At 45.0% G+C, this 27,478-nt stretch overlaps 1 protein-coding gene and 1 long non-coding RNA gene across 7 annotated transcripts in view; one reads left to right on the top strand and one right to left on the bottom strand.

Annotated features, from left to right (window-relative positions):
- RPS6KA5 (ribosomal protein S6 kinase A5) overlaps positions 1 to 27,478 on the top strand; it is a 194,679-nt gene that overhangs the window by 135,250 nt on the left and 31,951 nt on the right. For all 3 annotated transcript variants that reach the window (XM_084630302.1, XM_084630301.1, XM_084630300.1), the window contains 3 exons: positions 18,252 to 18,413; positions 22,270 to 22,395; positions 23,235 to 23,368. In XM_084630302.1, the coding sequence (XP_084486428.1) occupies positions 18,252 to 18,413; positions 22,270 to 22,395; positions 23,235 to 23,368 (422 nt within the window). The remainder of the gene's footprint in view (positions 1 to 18,251; positions 18,414 to 22,269; positions 22,396 to 23,234; positions 23,369 to 27,478) is intronic.
- Positions 25,811 to 27,478, bottom strand: part of LOC311521750 — a 55,502-nt gene continuing 53,834 nt past the window's right edge. For all 4 annotated transcript variants that reach the window (XR_014711960.1, XR_014711961.1, XR_014711962.1 and 1 more), the window contains one exon: positions 25,811 to 27,212. This is a non-coding gene — a long non-coding RNA (uncharacterized lncRNA). The remainder of the gene's footprint in view (positions 27,213 to 27,478) is intronic.

The following is a 27,478-nucleotide window of genomic DNA, read 5'->3' as shown; positions in this document are numbered from 1 at the left end:
TAGATTCATAGATACTAAGGTCAGAAGGGACCATTATGATCATCTAGTCCGACCTCCTGCACAATGCAGGCCACAGAATCTCACCCACCCACTCCTGCGAAAAACCTCTCACCTATGTCTGAGCTATTGAAATCCTCAGATCGTGGTTTAAAGACTTCAAGGAGCAGAGAATCCTCCAGCAAGTGACCCTTGCCCCATGCTACAGAGGAAGGCGAAAAACCTCCAGGGCCTCTTCCAATCTTCCCTGGAGGAAAATACCTTCCCGACCCCAAATATGGCGATCAGCTAAACCCTGAGCATATGGGCAAGATTCACCAGCCAGATACCCAGGAAAGAATTTTCTGTAGTAATTCAGATCCCACCCCATCTAACATTCCATCACAGGCCATTGGGCCTATTTACCATGAATATTTAAAGATCAATTAATTACCAAAATCATGTTATCCCTTATACCATCTCCTCCATAAACTTATCGAGTTTAATCTTAAAGCCAGATAGGTCTTTTGCCCCCACTGCTTCCCTTGGAATGCTATTCCAAAACTTAATAGCTAGATACCCTTTTCCCCCAAAAAACAGCAACAACAAAAAAACGTGTTTGTTCCTGTCAGCGCAGCTGCTTCTGACATGCTTGGCTCTCCAGATTTTAAGCGCTGCTCTAACTGTAGTGATGCCATCCCTCTTTGTGATGGCCACTCTAAATGTATTAAATGTTTGGGGGAGTCCCACATCCCCCCAAAATGTGCCCACTGCAGCAAGTTGAAATCCAGGGCACGCAAAGACAGGAAGCTGCGGTTAAAACTGCTCCTGCTGCAAAAATCTCTCGGACCAGCCTCAGACCCAGGCTCCGACCACACTGTACACTGCAGCCCCCCCCCCACTTCAAAGATACAAAAGAAAACTTCAAAAAACCATCACTCTCTCTCACCCGCAAAGGGTATTCACAGGTACAAGACTCCTCTGGGTGCTGCTTCCCTCCCTGCGTTCCCCCGGCTGAGTATCTTTGATGCGCTGGGCTCCTCTGGTTGTATTGGAAAACCTGGGAAGTGGGCGGGCGCAAGCCTGCCCACTGCTAAAGGCCCCTCCCCCAGCCTAGCAGGAGGGACCACTGGATCCAGGGACCAACTGATTACGGGGGACAACTAATGAAAAACAGGGATCGGAGTGAAGGTCAGAGGTTCAAAATGAGGATACCGGATGGGGACACCGAGCAGAGAACCCCGGACAGCGCCCACTGCTCCTCAAAGTTGTCAAGAGAGCCAGCGGCCGCTGCCCAGTGGAACTCTGCCCGAATGCATGAAACTAGGGAGGAACAGAAATAGGCCCCGCAGTCACAGAGCACCCCCTCGTCCAACAGCCTCCTCCTGATATTATAGATGGAGACTTTGGCCAGAGCCAAGAGGAGGTTGACGAGGAGGTCTTGCGACTTCGTGGGGCCACGGATAGGGTGTGCAAAGAGGAACAAGTGTGGGGAAAGGTGCAGCCAGAACCTCAACAAGAGGTTCTGGAGGAGCCGGAATAGGGGCTGCAACCTGGCGCATTGGAGATAGGCGTGCGCCAGGTTCTCCCTCACTCCGCAAAAGGGACAGGCCTCCGGTATAGGGGTGAACCGTGCCAGGTGCATGCCCGTGCTCATGGCTCCACGAGGGAGCCACCAACTAATGTCCCTCTGGGCTCCTCTGGTGCTGCGCGAAACGTGCCTGCGGCTGCGGTGGTTGCACTAACCTCCGGTGCCGAGGCTTCAGGCTTCCAGTTCCCTGCCTCTCACATGGCACCATTCGGCACCACAATGGAAACAGTACCAACGCATACTAGTCTGCCTGACCCCCTCCAGGCTCCTCTCGCTCTCCCAGCACCGTCAGCCTTTGAGCTTGCTGCAGTGACAGAACGCTCAGGACAGGGGTGGCAGGTTTGTATAATTTTTGGTGGTACCCAGAACCCGCACATGCCCAAGGCTCTGGGAGGGAGTTTGAGTGGGGGAGGAGGTCTGGGGTGCAGGCCCTAGGCTGGGGCAGGGGATTGGGGTGCAGGGTGCAGGCTCTGGGAGGGGGTGCAGGGGTGAGAGCTGTGACTTCAGATGAGGGGTTGCGGTGTGGGAGGGGCTCAGAGTGAGAGTAGGAGTGTGGGGGGTGAGGACTTTGTCTGGGGCTTGGGGGTGTGGGTTGTTTGAGAGGATCAGGGCTGGGGCGGAGGGTTGGAATGCAGGGGGATGAGGGCTCTGGCTGGGACTGGGGATAAGGTGTTTAGGGTGTTGGAGGGGCTCAGGGCTAGGGTTGAGGGTGTGTGTGGGGGGGTGAAAGCTCTGGCTGGGGGTGTGTGGGCTTGGGGGGGCAAGGCTGGGGATGAGTTTGGGGTGCAGGCAGGCTGCTCCGGGACATGGGCCAGAGAGGAGGACTACCCCCAGCCCTTTCCCTGCTGGCAGCAGCGAGCTCTGGGGGAGGAGCCCCCCTTTCCTGCCCCCCCCCCAGCAGTACACTCACCCCCACCACTGTCACTGCATGTGCTCCTAGGGCCTCTCTCAGGTCCAGGAATCTCCCTTGCCTCCCCCATGGTGGGTGCTGGGGGGTGCTGTGTGTGCCTCCTCCCCTGCTGTTGCCCCTGACTGTAGCCTTAGTGGGGGTGAGGGATGGGGCTGCCTCCTTGCCGAGCATGGGACAAGTGACTGTGGGGGGGGCCCTGTGCTGGTGCTGAGTCCCGCCGGAAAAGGGAATGGTCTGAGGTGGAAGGGCAGGCTCAGAATCAGTCTGCCCTTGCAGTCGAGATGGGGGGCACTAGGCCCCTGCGGCAGCAGTTGCTGCAGGGAGGCAGCATGGAGCTGCATGGCAGAGGCAGGGATGCTCTGCTCCTGTGCATGGGGGCCGCAAGGGGAGACTGGGGGACACTCGTAGGAGGCGCAGGGGGGTGGCAGGTGGGGCTGAGGGGGACACCCAGCTCCAAATATTGGTGGAGTTGGGCCCCTGGGCTCTGAATATTGCTGGTGTCAAGGCACCACGTGGAGATACAACTCGCTGCGTATGGCTCAGGACACCGTTGCAGAGGAATCGCTCCTCACAAGAAATTCTTCTCACTCAGCCCTCCCCTCACAGAGGCACTGCAGGACCGCAGTTCACACACTCAAGGGACCTCCTGGTGTCACCTATCTTGCAGTCACCCCTACTTCTCAGGCAAGGTCCACACAGCTTTTCTCCGGGCTGCAGGGAGAATTTTCACCTTATCGGATCTCCCATCCACAGTACCCAATCAAGAGAGGTCATAGAAAAGCTGCCTTGTCCTACTGTGAGGGTCCTGCCCCATGGTGCTTGAACCCTTGGATGGCACCGTCCATGCCCTTCCCACCACAGTGGCAATATTGGGCTCCATGGGCTCCTTATATTTGGGACCACACTCGTTATACCGATGCAACCAGGCGTGAGACCTGCTCGGTACCACCAGCTGACGACCCTGCCACTGACTCCAGATACCAGGCAGCCCTGTCACAACAGCAAGAGCAAACACGGCCTGCCTCTAACCTGGTAGAACCAGTTGTTCCGCCTGATGAAAGCATTGCTTCCTCTTCCCACAATGTCTTCGGACGACTTCTCAAAATTTCAAGACCTGATTAAAAGAGTTGCCAATGAGCTACGAATTAACCTGTAGGAAGTCTCTGAACAGCAAGCAGTATGAGCTAACCGACATTCTGCAGCCCTCTTCTTCTTCTTCTAGAATTGCATTACCTATCAACGCAGCCCTTTTAGAACCTGCCAAAGCCATTTGGCAAACTCCGGCTGCAAGCCTACCTACCTGTAAGCGAGTGGACTGGAAGTACTTTTTTCCTTCCAAGGGCTCGGAATTCCTTTTTATTCACCCAGTGCCAAACTCGCTGGTAGTAGATGCAGTTAACCAAAAGAATGAACACCAGATTCCCCACTCCAGCCCTTCCGACAAGGACAGTAAGCGATTAGATCTGCTCGGACATAAGGTATATGCTTCTTCCATGTTGCAATTTCTCATTGCTAATTATACAGTCATTCTAGCAAAATATGACCACCAAAATTACAATAAATTCATGGACTTTATTGATCACATTCCAGAAGAAAAGAAACAACAATTTACAGCCATAGTTTCCGAGGGACAAAGCATCTCCTGCACTGCTCTTCAAACTGCCCTTGATGTGGCCAATAGTGCGGCATGGTCCACTGCCACTGCAGTCGTGATGCGCCGAGAGTCATGGCTCTTGTCCTCTTCCTTTCCCTGGGAGGTCCAGAGTACCATTGAGGATCTCACCTTCGATGGTGACAAACTGGTCGCCTCCACCACAAATGACATACTCCTCTCCATTAAGGACTCGAGGGCAACTCTCTGGTCTCTAGGAATTCAAACCCCTATGACCAGAAGGCGACAACATAAATACCAGCCTTACCAGCAACCACGCTACCCCACAAACACCTAGCAATTCCATAGCTCTCACGAACAACAGCAACGCTAGAGACCCAGATACCAACACCGCCGTCCCAACTTCTTGGCAGCGTCTTGACCCCCTCCAACCAATAAGCAAATCTGAAGCCTTGGTCGAGGGTATAGGAAAACAATATTCCCACTTCAGCGCTTACACTGCCTGCCCCTGTTTTTGGTCATTGCTTATGCCCATTCTCCCATCAATGGCGAAATATTACCACTGACCAGTGGGCTTTAGAGGTCGTCACAGTTGGCTATTTTATCCCTTTCCTATCCTTGCCTCCTACCCATCCACCCTCTCCGTTCCTCTTCAGGGACCCCTCTCAGGAGCAACTGCTCCTCCAAGAAGTACAACATCTCCTTCAATTGGGGGCACTGGAAATCGTGCCCGAACAACACAGAGGGAGCGGTTTCTATTCCCATTACTTCTTAACAGAAAAGAAAATCGGGGGATGGCGACCAATCCTCAACCTCAGGTGGCTAAACAAATTTATCGAAAAGCAAAAGTCAAAATGGTTACCCTTACCACCATAACCCCAGCTCTGAAACAGGGCAATTGGTTTTCAGCCCTCCTCCTACAGGACACCTATTTTCATGTGACTATTCACCCAGCCCACAGACGTTTTCTTCGTTTTACCCTTGGTTTGACACATTTTCAATACAGAGTGTTGCCCTTTGACCTATCTACCGTCCCCGAGTTTTCTCCAAACAGGGTTATAATATTTCCTTACCTTGACGATTGTCTCCTCAAAGCCTCTATGCTCGACGAAGCTCTTCGATGTATGTAGCTTACCATCACTTGCTTCCTTTCCCTTGGCCTACAAATAAACAAAAACAAACCCACCTTATCTCCTACCCAACAACTGGAGTTCATAGGAGTGCACCTCGATTCCCGAACAGGAATAGCGTCTCCCGCTCAATCGTTTCAACAGCATAAAACTCCTGGTTAAAAAACTTCACAACAGTCCCTAGGTCCCTGCACGAGACTGCCTGCAACTATTAGGCCACATGGCCTTGTGTACTTTCGTGGTCAAAAATGTACGCCTGTACATGAGGTGCTTCCAAGCTTGGTTGGCCACGGTTTACAGACCGAACGTACATGCTCTAAACAAGCCTCTATCCATACCCTTCAGAGTCAAAGACTCCCTCTGATGGTGGACAGTTCCCTCCAACCTCTGCTCAGGAGTCCCTTTTCTCCGGGACTCCCCATCACTCATAATGACTAACGATGCATCCCTCACAGGATAGGGAGCACACATGTCCCACCACACAGCCCAGGGGCTGTGGTCTTCCATCGAAGCCTCCCTACACCTAAATGTCCTAGAACTGCAAGCCATACGCAATGCCTGCCGTCACTTCCTCCCATTCATTTGGAACCAACATGTTCGGATAATGACAGACAACATCGCATGCATGTTCTATGTCAACATGCAGCCAGGGGCTCTGTCTCACTCTCTTTGCACAGAAGCCATGAAGCTCTGGAATTGGTGCGTCACGAACAACATCCGGATATCAGCCGCCTATCTTCCCGGGGCCCTGAATACTGTCGTAGAAGAACTAAGGAGATGTTTTCCCTGGGATCACGAACAGGAGATAAACGACACAATCATACGCAATATATTCCATGTTTGGGGCTATCCAACCCTGGACCTCTTCGCGACTGCGAAGAACAAGAAATGCCCCAAATTTTGCTTCAGAACTGGATTGGGCAAACGTTCCATAGGAGATGCACTCCTGATCTCATGGGCTCAAAACTTAATGTATGCTTTTCCCCTGACACTGGTTCTCCACAGAGTTCTGACAAAGAATTGAATAGATTGTGCCATGGTAATTTTGATTGCCCCATCCTGGCCCAGACTGCCATGGTATCCGTTCCTCACCAGAATGTCAGTTCGTCCGCCAATTTCATTGCCTCTCACTCCAAACCTCTTATCGCAGCAACACTGCCAATTTCTTCACCCCAACCTATCCATGCTTCACCTCAAAGCTTGGTTCCTCCATGGTTCTCACAAAGCGAACTAGCATGCTCTGAACAGGTTCAAAGAGTACTCTTACATAGCAGAATACAATCTCCTCGCATCACATACCTCCAGAAGTGGAAATGGTTCACACAGTGGTTCTCGAACAACCGAATTCTTTCCACTTCCGCACCTCTTCCAGCCATACTTCCTTACCTACTACACCTGGAGCAATCCGGCCTTTTTTTCAGCTCCATCAAAATTCACGTAGCTGCTATTAAACCTTTCACAACAAGATCAACAGTACTTCTGGTTTGCTCATCCAATCACCAAGTGCTTTCTTAAAGGGCTCCCATCCCTATACCCAAATATTAAACCTGCTACTCCTCCGTGGGACCTTCACTTAGTATTATCCTGCTTAACTCAACAACCATTTGAGCCCCTAGCCACTTGTTCCCTCTTACAGCTCTCTATGAAAACAGCATTCTTAGTGGCAATCACCTCTGCCAGACTTGCAGGAGAAATAGCAGCTCTCAGGGCGGACCCACCTTACAGGATATTTTTTATCATGGACAAGAGGACAACGTTACCCTCTGACTACACCCCAAATTTTTTCCAAAGATATATTCGTCATTCCACATTAACAAACCTATACACCTACCAACCTTCTTTCCTAAACCACATGCAAACTTCTTCGAATCCACAGTGCATACACTGGATGTACGGAGGGCTTTGTCCTTTTATTTGGATAGAACCAGACCCTTTAGGAGCTCTTCCAGACTCTTTGTCTCCATTGCAGAACGATCCAAGGGGACACTTATTTCCACCCAGAGACTTTCCAATTGGATCTCTGCTTGTATCCACATGTGCTATCAATTAAAGGAGACAGTTCCGCCAGCTTGCATCAGGACTCACTCCACTAGGTCTATAGCTACCTCCGTGGCTTTTCTATGCAGAGTTCATCTGGCTGACATCTATAAAGCGGCCACTTGGACTTCCGAACACACATTTGTTAAGTATTATGCCCTTACTCAAGGCTCTCTCACTGATACATGATTGGGCAGAGCTGTATTATCTACCACATTCATTTATCTGCAGATGCAGCAGGTAAACAAACCGGCCCGGCCTGCCAGGGTCTTTCCCTGCACAAGCAGCAGAACAAGTTTGGGAACCGCTGATCTGGGGCAATGGTTTTTAAACTTTTTTCTGACGACCTAGTTGAAGAAAATTGTTGATGCCTGCGACTCGATGGAGCTGGGGATGAGGGCTTTGGGGTGTGGGGGGGGGCTTGGGCAGAGGGTTAGGGTGCAGGGGTGAAGGCTGAGGGGTGGGACCCAGAATGAGGGGTTCAGGGTGTGGGAGGGGGCTCTCGGCTTGGGGAGGGGGTTGGGGTGCGGAGGCAGTCAGGGCTTTGGGCTGGGGTGCAAGCTCAGGGTGGGGCTGGGGATGAGGGGTTTGGAGTGCAGGAGGAGCTCCGGATTTGGGGTAGGGCTCAGGGCTGGGGCAGGGGATTGGGGCGTGCGGTTGGAGCACTGGTTTACCTCAGGCCGCTCCTGGTCAGCAGTGCAGCGGGGGTGCTAAGGCAGGCTTGTTACTTGTCCTGGCACCACGGACTGCGCTGTGCCTCAGAAGCAGCCAGCAGCAGGACCGACTCCCAGGCGGAGGCACGCAAGCCGGTGCTCAAGGCAGGGGTAGCGTGCAGAGCTCCAGGGCTCCCCCCACATAAGAGCCAGACCTGCTGGCCACTTCTGGCACGCAGTGCGGTGTCGGAATAGGTAGGGATTAGCCTGCCTTAGCCCGGCAGCACCACGAACGGGACTTTTAACATGTGGTTGGTGGTGCTGACCAAAGCCGCCGCAACCCAGTGCCTTACATTCTGCGACCCAGAGTTTGAAAACCACTGATCTAGGGTGAGGTTTGCCAAGTCACTTGCAAGAGTCTTGGTATTTGTGATGATGCGCAAATGAAAGCAAATCTTCTATTGCCGAGTCCCTTATGGAGATCACTGTGTCATAACTCGCCATAAGACATGGAGCTCAACAAGTGTGGTGAAGAAGAGCAGTGGTGAGGAAGTTTTGTCAGAGATTATTTTGACCAGGGGAGAAGGTGGGAAACAGATCATGTATATAAAACAAATTATGCATCCAGTTATGTTTAATCATTAATTCAAAGCAGACTATTGTGAATGAACTAAAGTTGCTGCTATCTATTGGCTATTCACTGAAATGATTATGGTGAGTCTCATTCTAGATTCTGGTGGGTAATCATCCACAGAACCATCTTCTCAGAAGGCATAAGTTACCCTGGTGTAATCTTTTACTATTATTCCCTTCTCTCCTCTATCTGTACCCTACATATCTTGTATCTTGTGAAAGTGTATCCATTGTCGTTTTTCATATACCTCAAATCTGCTCTTTTTTCACTATTCTCACCATTAAAATCTTTATCTGCTGTCATCTCCAGTTTTAGTTACTATATGTTTCTGTTGCCTGATCTCTTATCCTCCCCCATCTGTCCAAACTGAAACTTTGAAAGTCATTGTCCTACTACCACTGCTTTGCACGTTATAAGAACATAGTAAATTATGTGTGGTTTCATTCTATCGCATTCCTTATCTGTGTATTTTATTATATTTATTATTATTTATTGTGAGCAAATCCTGTTCAGAATATAGTGTGGGTGTACAAAGTTGACTTCTTTTTTTCTGTTTCACAGCTTCTCTCCTCATTCATTACTAATGAGCTAATGCCCCCCCAACCCTGGAATTTGGAGGTGGTCCATGGTTGTTGCTGGAGACTCCATAACTAAACTCCATCCTTCAGCTTATCAGGCCACCAGATTTTCTGCGTCCAGCAGTAGAACAAATTGGCAGTTCCGCTTTTCACAACCATTTTTGTTTTCAGACCTTTTGTTTTATTCATTTTCATGCAGTTGCAATTTATAATCATTTTCCTCCTCCTCATCTGGACTGGGTAAATAGCAGCATGGTGGTTTCAATCACTTAGATCTGCAGCTGCAGCAGCTCCCTCCTGGACTCCTCTGCCCCCTCTCAGGCATAGTAGAGCTATCCTGCAAACACCTAGCTTAAATATAAGCAGTGTTCCCCTAGCGAGGCAGGATTTACGGGCTCTACAGAGAATGAATTATGCCCTGTCTGTTCCTATCCAGCTGGGGCTCACGATCAGACCAGTATGTCTGGTCCCCACCCTTCCCCAAGGAACCAGGACTCCAATGCAGAAGAGCTCAGTCGGAATTCCTGGGCTTTTGTGAAGAGAGTCTAAGGATGAGAAGGAAACTAGTCAGCCAGCTCTGGGGGGTAAGTCCTGCAACAGACCTAGACTGGCGGGGAAACCCCCTGAAAAGATCCATAGTCCTCCTCCTGCTGCCTCCTTATCACCGCCACAAGATACTGAAGTGGATCTCTAGCTTCCTGTGGAAAGAAACAGGGCTTCTACACAGCTCCCATACCTTCCACTATGAATCAGAGAATTCTCATGATACGGGGGGTGGGGGTGAGTCTTGCAAGCCTCAGAGCCTTGCAAGCCTCTGAATCCTAAAAAGGCAAAAGCAAGCGTGTCCTTCAAAAAGTAGTGATTACTATTGTTAAGGAACAAGTGTAGTGAAAATCAGGGGTTAAACTTTTTGTCCTGTGCCTTCTCCCCCCAAGCGAGTGCTTCCTGTGGCTTTTCTCCCACGCAGGGGTTCTCCCAGTTGGCAGCTGGTATCAAGCAGAGTACCCCAGGGGTCGGTCCTGGGTCCAGTTTTGTTCAACATCTTCATTAATGATCTTGATGATGGGATGGATTGCACCCTCAGCAAGTTCATGGATGACACTAAGCTGGGGGGAGAGGTAGGTAGCTGGAGGGTAGGGATAGGGTCCCTTACAGTGGACGAGAAGCTGGATATGAGTTAACAGTGTGCCCTTGTTGCCAAAAAGGGAACAGCATATTGGGCTGCATTAGTAGGAGCATTGCTAGCAGATCGAGGGAAGTGAGTATTCCTCTCTTTTAGGCCACATCTGGAGTATTGCGTCCAGTTTTGGTTCTCTTCCCTGCCCCCCCCCCCCACACACACAGAAGGGATGTGGACAAATTGGAGAGAGTCCAGTAGAGGGCAACGAAAATTATTAGGGAGCTGGAGCACATGACTTCTGAGGAGAGGCTGAGGGAACTGGGCTTATTCAGTCTGCGGAAGGGAAGAGTGAGGGGAGATTTGATAGCAGCCTTCAACTACCTGAAGGGGGATTCCAAAGAGGATGGAGCTAGGCTGTTTTCAGTGGTGGCAGATGACAGAAGAAAAAGCAATGGTCTCAAATTGCAGTGGGGGAGATCTAGGTTGGATATTAGGAAAAAAAAATTCACTAGGAGTTTGGTGAAGCACTGGAATGGGTTACCTAGGGAGGTGGTAGAATCTCCATCCTTAGAGGTTTTTAAGGCCTGCTTGACAAAGCCCTGGCTGGGATGATTTGGTTGGTCCTGCTTTGAGCAGGGGGTTGGACTAGATGACCTCCTGAAGTCTCTTCCAACCCTAATCTTCTATGATTCATAGTTAGGGCCCTACCAAATTCACGGCCATGAAAAATGTTTCATGAAACTCTCCCCCCACAACCCCCCGGCTGAAATCTGGTCTTTTCTGTGCCTTTACCCTACACTATACAGATTTCAGAGGGAGACCAGCATTTCTCAGATTGGAAATCCTGACCCAAAAGGGAGTTGCAGTGGGCGTTGCGGTATTGCCACCCTTCTGCGCTGCCTTCAGAGGTGGGCAGCTGTTGGCTGGGCACCCAACTCTGAAGGCAACTCCTGCCAGGAGCAGTGCAGAAGTAAGGGTGGCAATACCATACCATGCCAGCAGCAGTGCAGAAGTAAGGGTAGCAGTACAATAACTTTGCAACCCTCCACAACTCATTTTTGGGTCAGGACTCCTACAATTACAACATTGTGAAATTTCAGATTTAAATGTCAGAAATAATGAAATTTACAATTTTAAAATTCCCTTGACCATGAAATTGACCAAAATGGACCGTGAATTTGGTAGGACCCTATTCCTAATGCTGTGTATCATGCACATGGCCCTTGCCCATCCCTGCAGCATGTGTGGGCCTCCAGAAAAAGCCTGTATCCTTCTATGCAGCTCTGCCTCAGGCTGCAGCCTAATGGGTATGGGAACCCTCACCCTGCCAGGGAAAGGAGCCCAGATTTCAGGCAACAGCAGAATGGGAATTGGGCCTACTAATCACTAGCCATAAACCCTTGCTCTACCAGGAAAAGGAGCTCAGAGTCTAAAAAGTTGAAAAGGGCCTCTGTGTCCCTCCAGCCCTGCTCGACAGACAGGCGCCACATTAAAACCTTAAGAGCACTTCAGGCATTCTGTGACCAGAACATGAGGATTCCGGAGGGGTAAGTGAAAAATCCCTTCCCATGTTCAAAATGATCCTGATTTACCGAGCAAAGCCCTGAGTGGTGGTAGGTTGCTCCTACAGTATTTATTTGGGTGCTAGCCAACCTGCTGGAGCAGACAGGCAGCATTTCAGGCTTTTGGGGACAATCTAGTGAGCCACTTCTACAATCGAGCTATGTACACCAGTATCCCTCTGAAATTGTGTGGGCTCCATGCTAGGATGAATAATATACTACCTCCCCCTGTAAACAGCCAAGGGAGAAAGTACTATACATGCAACTGTAGGAAAAAAAGGCCCAAACAAATAAAACACAGAACTTTTTCAGGATAGAATGTCAATCAGTTTGGCTTGCAAGGAACTCAATATTAGTGACTATCTGCCCTTTCAAGCATTATTAGATATGTGGTTTCCTATTGATGCCTCCTTTGAGGGCATCATGCGATTCAAAAGAGCACATCTGATTAAACGAAGTGTTAAAACAAAGTTTTATATAAAAACAAAGAAATTTTGTAAATATGGGGAGCCTAAAGTTGGTGCAGCAGAAGCTCCCCCAGTGAAAGACACTGTCACAACTTCAGAAAGGGACTTCCTTCCAAAAGGCCCTAGACTGTAAGAGTGATGACTCACTGCACAGCAATTTCTAAGCCTCACTATAGCCATTCAAGACCAAAGGTCTTTCATATATTTAGTGAGGAAAGTCTGTTTCTTGAAAAACAAGTGACTCATTGTCTAGGAGTGAACCTTTCTGGGACCCAGGTTCTGTCTTGGTCAAACCCTTGATGTGATTTGTGACAAACAATGAATTTGAACTTGTTGGTTACAAGGCAGTCATGTTATGCCCATGAATGGCCATCGCTCATCCTAAATGGATATCTTGTTCATTCAGACTTACAGGTAAAGAGCTTTTTGGGGGAACATTAGAGATATTAATAACTGAGATTAAAAAGAGTCCTCAACCCTCGCTGTCAAAGCTAACATAGCCATCCATTGGTTGCTACCAGCACCAAGGATATCCACGAAGGGACTGTTCCCTGGCAGAGGGGGGAAATCTGGAGCAGAAGCTTCAAAGGGAAGCCAGATAAATTTTCCTCCAAACCAAAAAAAAATCCTCAGCATGACAGACAAAAAGAACCTTTGTGTCTGAAACCTCACAACTCCTGTGCAAGACTCTTCCTTCCGATCCTCCCTCTACCCAGAGTCTTAAGTATTTGGTGGTAGTCACAGCAAGGCACAGGTCTCACATTACACTCTATACTCATACATAAACAACGTGCAAGTCTGAGTCAACTATCTTGGACCAGTCTTGGGTTTTTAATTGCAGTGTAGACATACCACCAGACGCCAAAACAGAGAGGGTTCTTTCTGTAATTTAAACAAAATGATAAAGATTTGCAAAGAACCAAAACTTTATTGCATCAGTCATTTCCTGAGGGTTCATCCAAAGGCTAGGATTGCTAGTGCCAGTCATCAACTTTATCCCCTGAGTGGGTTTCTCAAAATGCGCCTGATGAAATTCCTTCTGAGGACATAGAACCACGCACTTGATGCAATGCAAAATTAGGTATCATTTTCAGATCCAAATTATACTTTGTGGGCTGGTAAATACAAACAACATGCTGAAGCCAACCCTAATTTCATTGTAGACCCTAAAATCTCATAATACGCATCCTTTAAATTCATTACAACATCTCTATCAGGGTGTGTCTTAAAAAAACAACAAACATGGCCATATCGGATAGAACCAGTGCTCCATTGAGTCCAGTATCCAGTGGCTGATTCAGCTGATATCGGTTTAATATGCAAGATACTAGCTAATGGGCAATTATGTACTTGCAGAGGAAGCATGCCACCCCATTAGAGGTTGGCTTATGATTGATTGTTTATATACCTTCCAAAACCAGAGGTCTGTGGCAATGGAAAAAATGTCCTGGGCCAAAAAGAATCTATCTTTGAAGACAGTTCACATAAAGGACACAGAAAAGAGGGAAAGGGAAAGTTGTGGTCCTCCTAGTGCTCCACTGACCCAGAAAGCACTTCGGACTTTCCAGATAGCCAAAGACTTCATGTTTTTCATTCAGAAAACACAGGACTTTTTGAAGCAGTGATTCCATTCATACTGGGTCACACCTGCAGTTAACAGGATGAGCATTGGAAGAGAAGTGTAATTCAGCATGAATTCTCCATTAATTTCTGATAGTTTGGTATCCACACAGAACTCAACCAGGATATTTCATTCGTTAATCTGGTCAAATTTACGTTTCTGGTGTGAGGGGAAACAGCAGGCTCTTTGGGGCAGTGCTCAGCACAGTGTGGCCCTGATCTCTAGATACTATTATAATACAACTATTATAATAAACTCAAAGTTCTGGTGATCTCAGTTACGCTAGTGTTTCTCCAGGAGGTTTGGTTGGAGTCTGATAATCAAGCACCTTAAATGGTTACCAGCCACAGTGGCATTTTGTAGACAGGCACATCAGATTCTATTTTTGAGTATCTGGTGCCCAGTTTAATCACAATGACAAATTCGAGAAGCCTGAGGCTGGTCTTTCTTGTTGCCATTACTTTTGAAAGGCGAGTTTTGAAATTAGTCCCCATATACATACAGGAACCACACTGCTTTTGTCATTAAGAAAAAGGTTATTCTTATAGCTTCATAGAATATCAGGGTTGGAAGGGACCTCAGGAGGTCATCTAGTCCTGCCCCCTGTGCAAAGCAGGACCAATCCCCAACTAAATCATCCCAGCCACGACTTTGTCAAGCCTGATCTTAAAAACCTCTAACGAAGGAGATTCCAGCACCCCCCTAGGTAACCCATTCCAGTGCCTCACCACCCTCCTAGTGAAAAAGTTTTTCCTAATATCCAACCTAAACCTCCCCCACTGGAACTTGAGACCATTACTCCTTATTCTATCATCTGGTACCACTGAGAACAGTCTATATCTATCCTCTTTGGAACCCCCTTTCAGGTAGTTGAAAGCAGCTATCAAATCCCCCCTCATTCTTCTCTTCTGCAGACTAAATAATCCCAGTTCTCTCAGCCTCTCCTCATAAATCATGTGCTCCAGCCCCCTAATCATTTTCGTTGCCCTCCGCTGGACTCTTTCCAGTTTTTCCACATCCTTCTTGTAGTGTGGGGCCCAAAACTGGACACAGTACTCCAGATGAGGCCTCACCAATGCCGAATAGAGGGGAATGATCACATCCCTCGATCTGCTGGCAATGCTCCTACTTATACAGCCCAAAATGCCATTGGTCTTCTTGGCAACAAGGGCACACTGTTGACTCATATCCAGCTTCTCGTCTATTGTAACCCCTAGGACCTTTTCTGCAGAACTGCTGCCTAGCCACTCGGTCCCTAGTCTGTAGCAGTGCATGGGATTCTTCCTTCCTAAGTGCAGAACTCTGCACTTGTCCTTGCTGAACCCCATCAGATTTCTTTTGGCCCAATCCTCTAATTTGTCTACGTCCCTCTGTATCCTATCCCTACCCTCTAGCATGTCTACCATTCCTTCCAGTTTAGTGTCATCTGCAAACTTGCTGAGGGTGCAATCCACGCCATCCTCCAGATCATTAATGAAGATATTGAACAAAACTGGCCCCAGGACCGACCCTTGGGGCACTCCGCTTGATACCGGCTGCCAACTAGATATGGAGCCATTGATGACTACCTATTGAGCCTGATGATCGAGCGAGCTTTCTATCCACCTTATAGTCCATTCATCCAGCCCATACTTCCTTAGCTTACTGGGAAGAATACTATGGGAGACAGTATCAAAAGCTTTGCTAAAGTCAAGGAATAATACATCCACTGCTTTTCCTCTCATCCACAGAGCCAGTTATCTCATCATAGAAGGCAATTAGATTTGTCAGGTATGACTTGCCCTGGGTGAATCCATGCTGACTGTTCCTGATCACTTTCCTCTCCTCACTTCAAAATTGATTCCTTGAGGACCTGCTCCATGATTTTTCCAGGGACTGAGGTGAGGCTGACTGACCTGTAGTTCCCTGGATCCTCCTCCTTCCCTTTTTTAAAGATGGGCACTACATGAGCCTTTTTCCAGTCATCCGGGATGTTGCCTGATTGCCATGAGTTTTCAAAGATAATGGCCAAAGGCTCTGCAATCACATCCGCCAACTTGTTTAGCACCCTCAGATGCAGAGCATCTGGCCCCATGGACGTGTGCCTGTTCAGCTTTTCTAAATAGACCTAAACCACTTCTTTCTCCACAGAGGGCTGGTCACCTTCTCCCTATACTGTGCTGCCCAGTGCAGTAGTCTGGGAGCTGACCTTGTTCGTGAAGACAGAGGCAAAAAAAGCATTGAGTACATTAGCTTTTTCCACATCCTCTGTCACTAGGTTGCCTCCCCCATTCAGTAAGGGGCTCACTCTTTCCCGTCCTCCTCCTTGTTGCTAACATACCTGTAGAAACCCTTCTTGTTACTCTTAACATCCCTTGCTAGCTGCAACTCTAAGTGTGATTTGGCCTGTTAAGCCTATCTGGTTGCCTGCCATATTTACTATTCTTTCTACACATTGGTATGGTTTGTTCCTGCAACCTCAATAAGGATTCTTTAAAATACAGCCAGCTCTCCTGGACTCCTTTCCCCCTCATGTTGTTCTTTTCAGATAGCTTTCCGTTCAAATAAGTTAATCTCTTCACAATTCTGGGGAAATAGTTCTCCCATCATTTTGTTCAAACCCTTGGAAGGTTGTGGTATAAATGAGTATTCCTACAGCTCTAAAGATATATCTCAAGCATATGATGTACATATGCCAATTGTATCCTGTCCATTTCATTCTTTCCAAACTGCCAAGGCCTTATAGCCTCAAGGTTGCTGCAAGCCAGATGTAAAATCCATGCACTAATTGGCATATTAGGCATTGGAAATCAGTTCACAGAAGCCCTAGAGGAAGGCTGAGGAAGATTTGCATAGCAAATTTTAATTTCTCTTCAGAGATGTCTTTTAATAGGAAGGTGCTACTGAGTTGGTTCCCACATAACTCCTTAGTTTATAAAGCTCTTGCTTTATCTGGAGGCATGTCCATTCTTGCCTGTTGTTAAGCGTAATTTAATTATTATAGTATATCTGCCCCCCTGAGCGCTCCCCTTCTGGAATTTACTGCTCACTATTTCCTATAAGTAATGGATGAGGAGAAAAGCTGTGCAATAGAATGAGAAATTTCTTACTTAATAATTTTCTTTCTGTTAGCAGCTTTTCTCTGAATTCAACCCACCCTGGTAGTCTGGTATAGGGAGACTTACATATATTATCTTAAGGCCAATTTAATATATTAAATCATGTTGTCTTAGTGCTAATAATGGGTTTCCGGACTGTTTCTGCAGCTGTGGAAGAAGTGTTCTGGTGGCCTGAGCTGAAGAATGGAGCTTAATTTTGGGCATTCTAGCAACAAAATTGGACCATCTCCAAATTCCACAGGTGTGGGGGGTGGGGCATTAGTCCATTGGTAATAAATTCAGAGAGAAGCTGCTAACAGAAAATTATCAGGTAAGAAATTTCTCTTTCAATGTGTCATAATTGAGTGAAATCTGAACCATTTTCACTTGAAGACTCAGGTGCTTTTTCTCATTATTTCCTTGCCATATTTCAATTTGCCATTTTTTGCATTAGGCTATAGATTTGTTCAAAGCAATGGTGGGGGAATTATTTTTATAACTGACAGATGTTTACTTTCTTCAAAATTGTGTGGACAGATCCCTGCTCTAAGTGAAGTATTTATCTTCAGCACACAATCAGACTTTTTTTGAGAGCAGTGTCCATATGGCTATGCACAAACGCTACTTAGTTCTTCTGCCTCCAACCTGAGGAATACATAGCCTCAACAGGTTTCAGAGTAACAGCCGTGTTAGTCTGTATTCGCAAAAAGAAAAGGAGTACTTGTGGCACCTTAGAGACTAACCAATTTATTAGAGCATAAGCTTTCGTGAGCTACAGCTCACTTCCTCAGATGCATATCGTGGAAACTGCAGCAGGCTTTATATATACACAGAGAATATGAAACAATACCTACTCCCACCCCACTGTCCTGCTGGTAATAGCTTATCTAAAGTGATCATCAGGTGGGCCATTTCCAGCTGGAAATTGTGCTGGAAATGGCCCACCTGATGATCACTTTAGATAAGCTATTACCAGCAGGACAGTGGGGTGGGAGTAGGTATTGTTTCATATTCTCTGTGTATATATAAAGCCTGCTGCAGTTTCCACGATATGCATCTGAGGAAGTGAGCTGTAGCTCACGAAAGCTTATGCTCTAATAAATTGGTTAGTCTCTAAGGTGCCACAAGTACTCCTTTTCTTATAGCCTCAACAGTTCTTCCTGACTTCAATTAGCAGTGAATAGGGGCTGTTTCAATTTCAAAATATTAATCTCTCCTTTTAATATGTCTGTCTTGTTAAATTTACATTTTGATTCAAAGTTCATTTGTTATTTCTGGTTTAGAAAATAAACTGGGATGATTTAGCTGCCAAAAAAATACCAGCTCCGTTTAAACCTGTAATCCGGGATGAGTTGGATGTTAGTAACTTTGCAGAGGAGTTTACGGAAATGGATCCCACATACTCTCCTGCAGCCACACCACAGACTTCAGAGAGAATATTTCAGGTAATTGTAGATTACAACTCTCTTAAAATATACATTTCCCACATGTATGGCCAGATTTTGTCCTTGCCATGTGTGTTTGTGATTGCCATTGAAGTTACTGGGAGTTGAATGCAGAATCAATGGTCAGAACTCGATCATTAATGTAGTTTTAAATTATGCTATGTTACACCTTTTATATAAATCTTTCTTGAGGGTAGAAATTGTGAATTATTAGTAGAGTTGATAGTTTAATAAACAGCCACTGTTACACTCTTGTACACTTTTTATTATATAATACATGTTTCTCACTTAACCACTGTGTTACATATGAAAAATTAGATTTGATTAGTATCGTTTTTGGGCCCAATCCCTAAGGAAGTCAGTGTCAAATCTCTTGTTGATTTCAATGGGACAGGATCAGGTCTATTACATAAGGAAATATCTTTGCTACCAGATTCTTTTAACCAAATACAGAAGCAAATTAATCTATTTGATAACTGAATTCTGGTTTTGTCTGATTATTCATATGTACAAATTAGGGCTGTTGATTAATCGCAGTTAACTCATGTGATTAATTCAAAAAATTAATCGTGATTAATCGCAGTTTTAATCACACTGTTAAACGAGAGAATACCAATAGAAATTTATTAAATATTTTAGATATTTCTGCATTTTCATATATATCTTGTATTCTGTGTTGTAACTGAAATCAAAGTATATATTTTGATTACAAATATTTGCACTGTAAAAATGATAAAAGAAATTGTATTTTTCAATTCACCTCATACAAGTACTGTAGTGCAATCTCTTTGTCCTGAAAGTACAACTTACAAATTTAGATTGTTTGTTATATAACTGCACTCAAAAACAAAACAATGTAAAACTTCAGAGCCTACAAGTCCATTCAGTCCTCCTACTTGTTCAGCCAATCGCTAAGACAAACAAGTTTGTTTACATTTACGGGAGATAATGCTGCCCTCTTCTTATTTACAATATCACCAGAAAGTGAGAACAGGCATTTGCATGGCACTTTTGTAGCCAGCATGGCAAGATATTTACGTACCAGATATGCTAAACATTCGTATGCCCCTTCATGCTTTGGCCACCATTCCAGAGGACATGCTTCCGTGCTGATAACGCTTGTTAAAAAAAAAGAGTTAATTAAATTGTGACTGAACTTCTTGGGGGAGAACTGTACGTCCCCTGCTCTGTTTTACCCACATTCTGCCATATATTTCTTGTTATGGTAGTCTCAGATGATGACCCGGTATAACATGTTGTTCGTTTTAAGAACACTTTCACTGCAGATTTGACAAAACGAAAAGAAGGTACCAATGCGAGATTTGTAAAGATAGCTACAGCACTTGACCCAAGATTTAAGAATCTGAAGTGCCTTCCAAAATCTGATAGGGACAATGCTTTCAGAAGTCTTAAAAGAGCAACACTCCTATTCAAAAACTACAGAACCCAAACCACCAAAAAAGAAAATCAATCTTCTGCTGGTGGCATCTGACTCAGATGATGAAAATGAACCTGCGTCGGTTCGCACTGCTTTGGATGGTTTTCGAGCAGAACCCTTCATCGGCATGGACACGTCCTCTGGAATAGTGATTGAAGCATGAAGGGACATATGAATCTTTAGCGTATCTGGCACGTAAATATCTTGAGACGCCGGCTGCAACAGTGTCATGAGAACACCTGTCCTCACTTTCAGGTGAAATTGCAAACAAGCAGCGGGCAGCATTATTGCCTGCAAATGTAAACAAACTTCTTTGTCTGAACGATTGGCTGAGCAAGTAATAGGACTGAGTGGACTTGCAAGCTCTAAAATTTTACATTGTTCTATTTTTGAATGCAGTTTTTTTGTACATAATTCTATATTTGTAAGTTCAACTTTCATGATAGAGATTGCAGTATAGTACTTGTATTAGATTAATTGAAAAATATTATTTATTTTGTCTTTTTACAGTGCAAACACTTGTAATAAAAAATAAAGTGAGCACTGTACACTTTGTATTCTGTGTTGTAATTGAAATCAATATATTTGAAAATGTATAAAACCTTGAAAAATATTTAAATAAATGGTATTCTATTATTGTTTAACAGTGCAATTAATCGCATAATTACTCTTTTTAATTGCTTAACAGCCCGAGTACAAATTAGTCTTAATGATAATTAATTGTTTTTGCCTTACTTGTGGATCTCCCATTTCCTCGGGGGGAGGGGAAGAGATGAAGGAGAAGGGGAGGGTCACCCATCTTCAATACACTGTACTGTATCTCAAGCCATATGGAAATCCTCTGTGCAGTAGCATAGCCAGGGAGAGAGTGGGGGGAGCGCCCGCTCCCCCTCTGAGCACAAGAATCATCTTTTTAATTTCTAGGCGCCTTTTTAAACTTTTACGCACCTGGCGGTGCTCCAGCTCCTCGGCGGCGGAGGCCTTCAGTGCCACCAAGGACCCAGAGCGCCACCCAGTGAGTACAAGCGGGTGGCACCTTTTTTATGTCTGCTGCCCCTGTTCGCGCCACATAGCTATACCGCTGATTCTGTGGGTGCAGTGAGGAGAAGGTAGAGGCAAAATCTTGCAGATTTTTGTCCCTCTGGCCCTGGGCCTATAGATGTTTCCACAGAAGACGGGAATCCACCAATACACTGTCCACACAGGTGAAAAATACTTTAACATTTTTTTCTTATTGTGCTTTCTGCAGTTGGAATTCTTCCTATTTGTAATGATTTGAGCTCTTACAATATTTCAGGATGGGAATAATTTTCAGGAGCACCGAAAAGATGTTTTTAAAGATTCAGTGAGATTTAGATGCATTTGAAAATTTTATCAGACACCTTATAATTCTTTTTGGTCACATATTTCATTTATATCTTTGAATTTACTTTAAGTTGTGTTCTTTAAAGTATGTGTCTATTATGAACATAAATGAATGCCATTTTCAACATGTAGTCCACTGGGAAATTGAAAAAGAATAGGATATTATATTTTAATGGTTTGTGTGGTATTAAATAACTGTAAATTTTTGTAGACTTTAATATCTGTTTTCCAAAAGGTTAATTTCACTTATTTTCCAAATACACAAAATAAAATTACTTAAGAAAAAATATTGATCAAACAAGCACTTTAAATATACACTGTGGGGAAATTAGATTTTTAAAAATCCTACACAGTAAGGTCACTATTATACCTGTAGTCTTGGATATATTATTATTTACAGGGAATTAACCTTCCCTGTTTATGAAGTATCCATACTGTTTTATTTTAAGTGATTTTATTTGCTTAGTCAGTTAGAGAAATCCAACTTCTTTGGGTATATATCCACCAAAAATACATCAACATTATAATATTTCCATGTGCTACAAATCACATTCAACATATTTACCTTAAATTTTAAATATTTATTTGAATTTCTTGTAGATCTAGATATATTGAACATATTAACTGAAGATAACTCCCCTAACAATGCAGCACACCATTTTTGTTTTGCCATTTAGAGCAATTTTTAGACATATGCCCCATCACGCTGTAAACTTACCTGATACCTTAACTATAGGTGTCTTGAGAAGCTAGCCAGTTTGAAGTATGAACCTGTGTCACCAATGAAAAAGAACTGAATCTGTGAGTCAGATTTTCTGAACATTTTTTTTACACAATCTCTTATTTTTAATTTTTTTTTTTTAAAGAAAAGAAGATTGTATAACCTCTTTCAGGAAGGCACTTTTCTATTGATTTAAAATGAAGTTGCATCTTTACCTTGAATATAATAACATTTACCCATCTTTCAGTTGATTACTTTTTACTGTCTGCCTTATGATATGCTATATAGACAACCTCAAGACTTTACATTTATCTTCTGTCTTTGTTCTGTAGGGATATTCTTTTGTTGCTCCTTCTATCTTGTTCAAGCGCAATGCAGCCACAGTAGATCCTGTTCAATTTCATATGGGAGTTGAAAGACCTGGAGTTACAACTATTGCCAGAAGTGCTATGATGAAGGTAATGATAATATCTAAATAAAAATAACCCTTGATAATTTGAAGATGCTCATGATTTACAAGGTAATAATCTTATTTTAGGCTAAATAAATTCTGAATCCAGAGGCTGAAGTACTAATTAGTTGTTGAGAAGTAATTTACAGTCATTATGCAGTTATCTGCTCTTTGTCTGGTCATGGATCTTCCGCCAATTAGAGCATTCAGTTTACATACTATACAGTTAAGAAATAACTTGAGTCCAACCTTGAAAAACTGTTGTTAAAAATCACAACAGTGACACACCCTTACCAGCAGAAGAGCAATGAAAATATTAACAATACTTTTACTCAGCTGTCAAAATGGTACTCACCCTAGGTAAGTAGATGTTTTCAAAGCTGCTCCGGTTATTAACTCGCATCTCTCTTTCTAGGATATGTCTGCCTATATTTGCATAGATAGATACAGCTAGAAATAGATTCTGTATGATAACCATCATTGTGGTGTCTCCAAATAACCACACAGTTCGTGGATCAATATCTGTAAATCATCCCTGACACTGTCTAAATATTTTTGTAGCTAAAGCTATTCTGATAGTAAATTTAATTTCAGAATTTTTGTTTAAAGTGTCTTAAATATGTGTGTATTCTCTGCACCATTAGAGAAGTTTATGTATATAATTACACATTATTATTATCAGACAGTCTCAATTTATACTATGTTGTTTACCAAAATGAGATCGCTTTTGAAACTGTATATTTGGATCTTTAAATGCAGATGAATAATTATGACCAAAATTTATTGTGTCTTTGACTGTGTACCAAAAGTATTACATAGAACTAAATACAGTCAGTTTCATGACAGGACTCTCCATTTTATCATCACTATGAACTGGATCTGAAAGAGAAACCACTGGGAGAAGGAAGTTTTTCCATCTGTCGAAAGTGTTTACACAAGAAAACTAGCCAAGAATATGCAGTAAAAATAATTAGCAAAAGGTATACGTATTTACTAAGACAATAAAAACTTTTTTTTTGCTTAGTATCACCAATGAACTAGAATAATATTCACTGAATTTTGCATGTGAAAAAAATGTTGGTTTAAAACATCAGTTTTCGTTTGAGAATTCAAAAGGCATCATATGGTAATATGAATTTTTTTAACTGGAAGATTTTGAAGTTTGGGGCTAATTGTGCTGCTTGTAGAATGGGATAAAGAGGAAAGAAACATCCATAATACTTTTCTTGTGCAGATTTGTTCCCAGTTGTTCTGTGCCCCCGTTACATTCCTCTCCCAGCAGAATAGTTTGTTGGGTCCTCTCAGAGTCTGTGGATCAATCTGGGATCTTTAGAAGGTCAGGGCCATCTGAATGGTAGTCCATGGTAGCTTACCCTGCACCCCAGTTGGCTTCCAAGCAGCATAAAGCCAGTGGCTGATCTGGGGATCCCCAGCATGGATTCAGAGACAAGCACAAAGTTAATATCTCAGGCTGTATTAACTTTCTGTGAGAAGCTCAACTAGGCCAACGAGGGATGATGTGTATCCCTTTCCTGACTCACTGTGGGGCCCAGGACAAGGGAAACACTTCTGTGGGGGCAGCTGATCTACTTTCTGTGATCCTCTGATTCCAGAATTCTAGTGGCAGATGAATTAGAATGAATGGAAATCTTGACATATCAGTTTGTAGACTGCTTGCAAGGAAGGAAAGGGTTGGGAAAGTGTGAATATTTAGTAACCAAATAGATAGATGATGACCACTTTGGCATCATGACTCTCCCCAGTCTATTTGGCTGTACCTCTTTCTGCAAATATTGGAGGCAGTTCAAACTTGTCCTTGAGGCTCTGGGATTTGACTACACCCCTTATGCCTGCATGCCAGGTTCTCTGTATTAGTTGTTGCAAACAAGGCATTAGTTCAGTGCTCCTTATCCATTCATTTACTAGCTTTTGAAGTCGACTCTGGTGGTAGTGAGCAACATCTTTTTCTCTACTCTTTCCTTTCCCTTACAGGACCAAACTTTCAGGGGCTTTGTCCCTAGATAGGATCATAATAATGAGTTCCTTCTTGTTATTTCTCTCCCCACCCCCCAAGTATGCCAGAGCAGGCTGGAGCAAGCTGAAGGTAAGAGTTGGTCCACCTGCAAAGATTACTGGCAGCTTTTTATGGAGCTCAGAAACTGGAGAGCTTGTTGGGACTTCTGTTTCTCCGATCACCACTTACACATGCCACACTCCCCAACAACTCCCTTCCTCAGTCAAGACTCCCCTGAATAGACCTCTATAAATATGGGTCAGTCCTTTTCAGCTCTTGGGATTAAGCAAACTGGATTCCCCTCACACGCTCATTATTCTTCAAGGATAAGTCTAAAACTCCTGAACCTCTTGAGTCGATCTCCTATAAAGGGAAAAGCTCCAGGGTCCTATTCTAGGTCCACATGTGAATAATTGAGTCACATGGTAAAGACTTCGGCATATTTTCAGACTTTTCTTCCTAAGATGCAGATCTAGGCCCCCTTAGGGATGTTCTCCCTATGCTTCTTCTAGTTACATTTTAGATGATGAGGTGCATGATCATCCCCACTGTACCCCCCACCTCTCCCAAAAAGTTCCCTTCCCTAACAAGGGAAATCACCCTTTTCCTTCAAAGGGAAAGCACAAGAGAAAAGCAAAGAAGTGCTTAAAATTCTCATCTTCCTGACACAGTAGCACAGGGGTGGGCAAACTTTGGCCTCTTGGCCACATCTGGCCCATCAGACCTTTTAATCCATCCCTCAGCTCCTGCCGGGGAGCAGGGTCGGGGGGCTTGCCTGGGAAGCAGCCAGCATGACCCCCTCCCCGCCACGGGTCCTAAGTAGTATGTGGAGGTGCGGCCAGGTAGCTCTGCATGTTGCCCTATCTGCAGGCGCCGCCCCCGCAGCTCCCATTGGCCACAGTTCCCGGCCAGTGGGAGCTGCGGGTGCGGCACCTGCAGACAAGGCAGCGTGAAGAGCTGCCTAGCTGTGCCTCCACGTAGGAGCCGGAGGGGGGACATGCTTCCGGGAGTTGCTTGAGGTAAGCACTGCCCAGAGCCTGCACCCCTGACCGGCCCGCCCCCGCCCCCTGCACCTAAATCTCCTGCCCCAGCCCTGATCCCCCTCCTGCCCTCTGAACCCCTCAATCCCAGCCCAGAGCCCCATCTTGTACCCCAAACCCCCCTCTTGTACCCCAAACCCCTCATCCATGGCCCCACCCCAGAGCCTTCACCCCCCCATCCAGTCCCCAAACAGCCTGCCCCATCTCTGATCCCCTTCCTGCTCTCCGAACCCTTCAATCCCAGCCCAGAGCACCCTCCTGCACCCCAAACCATTCATCTCCAGAGCCCACACCCCCAGCCAGAGCTCTCACCCCCCACCCCTCAACTCCCTGCCCCAGCCTGGAGCCCCCTCCAGTACCGTGAACTCCTCATTTCTGGCCCCATCTCAGAGGCTGCACCCCTAGACGGAGCCCTCACAACCCTCCTGCACCCCTACCCCCAATTTCTTAAGCATTCATGGCCCACCATACAATTTCCATACCTCGATATGGCCCTCAGGCCAAAAAGTTTGCCCACCCCTGCACTAGCACCTCTCCCTAAAAAGGAGAAGTCTTGGCTTTGGTTCATAATAAACTGTAAAACCAGAGAAATGAAAGGTTCTTTCCCCCAGACATGTATACAACTAAGGGGAAGAAAGTGGTAGCTAAAGGAAAAGAATGAGCAATTAAAGCCTGTAGCAAATATCTCCCAGTCAGAACTAAAACAGAATTTGTTATTCCCCTCCAGCCTCCTCAGAAGAAATCATTAGGATGGTATGGAAAACGCTGACAAAGGGGAAAGTCTCATTAGATAAGCCCAGGGTCTTAGAATCCAATTTTTTTCTTTTTATGCTCCTTGAGATTGATGTGGCAGTGGACATGGTCATTCCTGCTGGGGTGATTTCTTCTCAAACAACCCCACTCACAAGAAGATAGAAACCACCCTTAGAAGGTTGCTCTTATAGTTTCACTGACAATCGTGCTTTGTTAGAGCTAAAATCACAGACGGTCATGTGCTTTGTTAGTGCAAAGACATAAAAAGCCTTGATCCTCAGAATCATGATGAATTCAATAGAGCACTAAAGAAAATATCTCTAGTTACTGCATTCATGATGGACAAATCCATATTCTACATAAAGCAGGCAGTAAAAGTTGTGGCAGCAAACTCAGAGGTCAGGTGCCAACTCTGGTTTAAACTCTACAGTAGATAAGTAAATCATCTGTGCCACACAATTCTGAAGAAGGATTCTTATTCAGGGAGAAGATTGGTAATGTGGTAGTTGTATACACATCAGCCCAGGCATTTAATCTCCACTCCAGTTAAGTCTGAGAAGGACTACAAGTGCTGATACAAAGGCAGAAGCTCCTTTCGGTCCTACCCATAGCAAATGTAGCAGAGAAGTGACTCTGATTCCTGGTTAAAATCTGGGCCTGAAACACTAGATGAAAGCCCAAATCAGGAAAGTGGTTCAATCCCTGCTTCTAGCCCAAATAGCCAATATGTCAACAACTGGGCCCATCACCATCCAGTTGTTCTTTAAATGTATTACAAATCCAGGTACAAAGCAAAGAGGGGGTCATCTGGGTTACTACTTGCGAGCTTCCCAATTCCTTATCACCCTGTTGTCTACCTAAGAGTATAAGATAGGTGCAAAGAGAGCCAGAATCTTCATATTGCTGGAAAGGTTCAACAAAATCCAGACACTGATCTCTGAGGTATCATGGAGCTGCATGTCATTGATCCATCTTTCCTGTGACTCCTAAGTCTTCTGGTCTCATGCCTAGAGATTCCTGTAATGAGAAGACAATATAAGACAACGTCAGATATTCTTCTTAAGAGCCTGGAATCGCTCTCAACAGCAAATGAAAAGTAAAATGAAAAGACCATCCAAAGTGGTTCAGTTTGTCACTTGCTGGTTTCAGGAAACTCGTGTGATAATAGGGTCTTTCCTCCACAATTCATACCTCAAAATCCTGGCCATAAGTGACACCCTTTCATTTTGAAAAGCACAAATTGGGAACCACAATATATATAGGGGACATGTTCAAGGTCAAAA

The sequence above is a fragment of the Lepidochelys olivacea genome (assembly GCF_965140295.1).
Source record: "Lepidochelys olivacea isolate rLepOli2 genome assembly, chromosome: 6".
In the NCBI taxonomy this organism is placed as follows: domain Eukaryota; kingdom Metazoa; phylum Chordata; order Testudines; family Cheloniidae; genus Lepidochelys; species Lepidochelys olivacea.
This window is presented reverse-complemented; position numbering and strand designations above follow the sequence as displayed.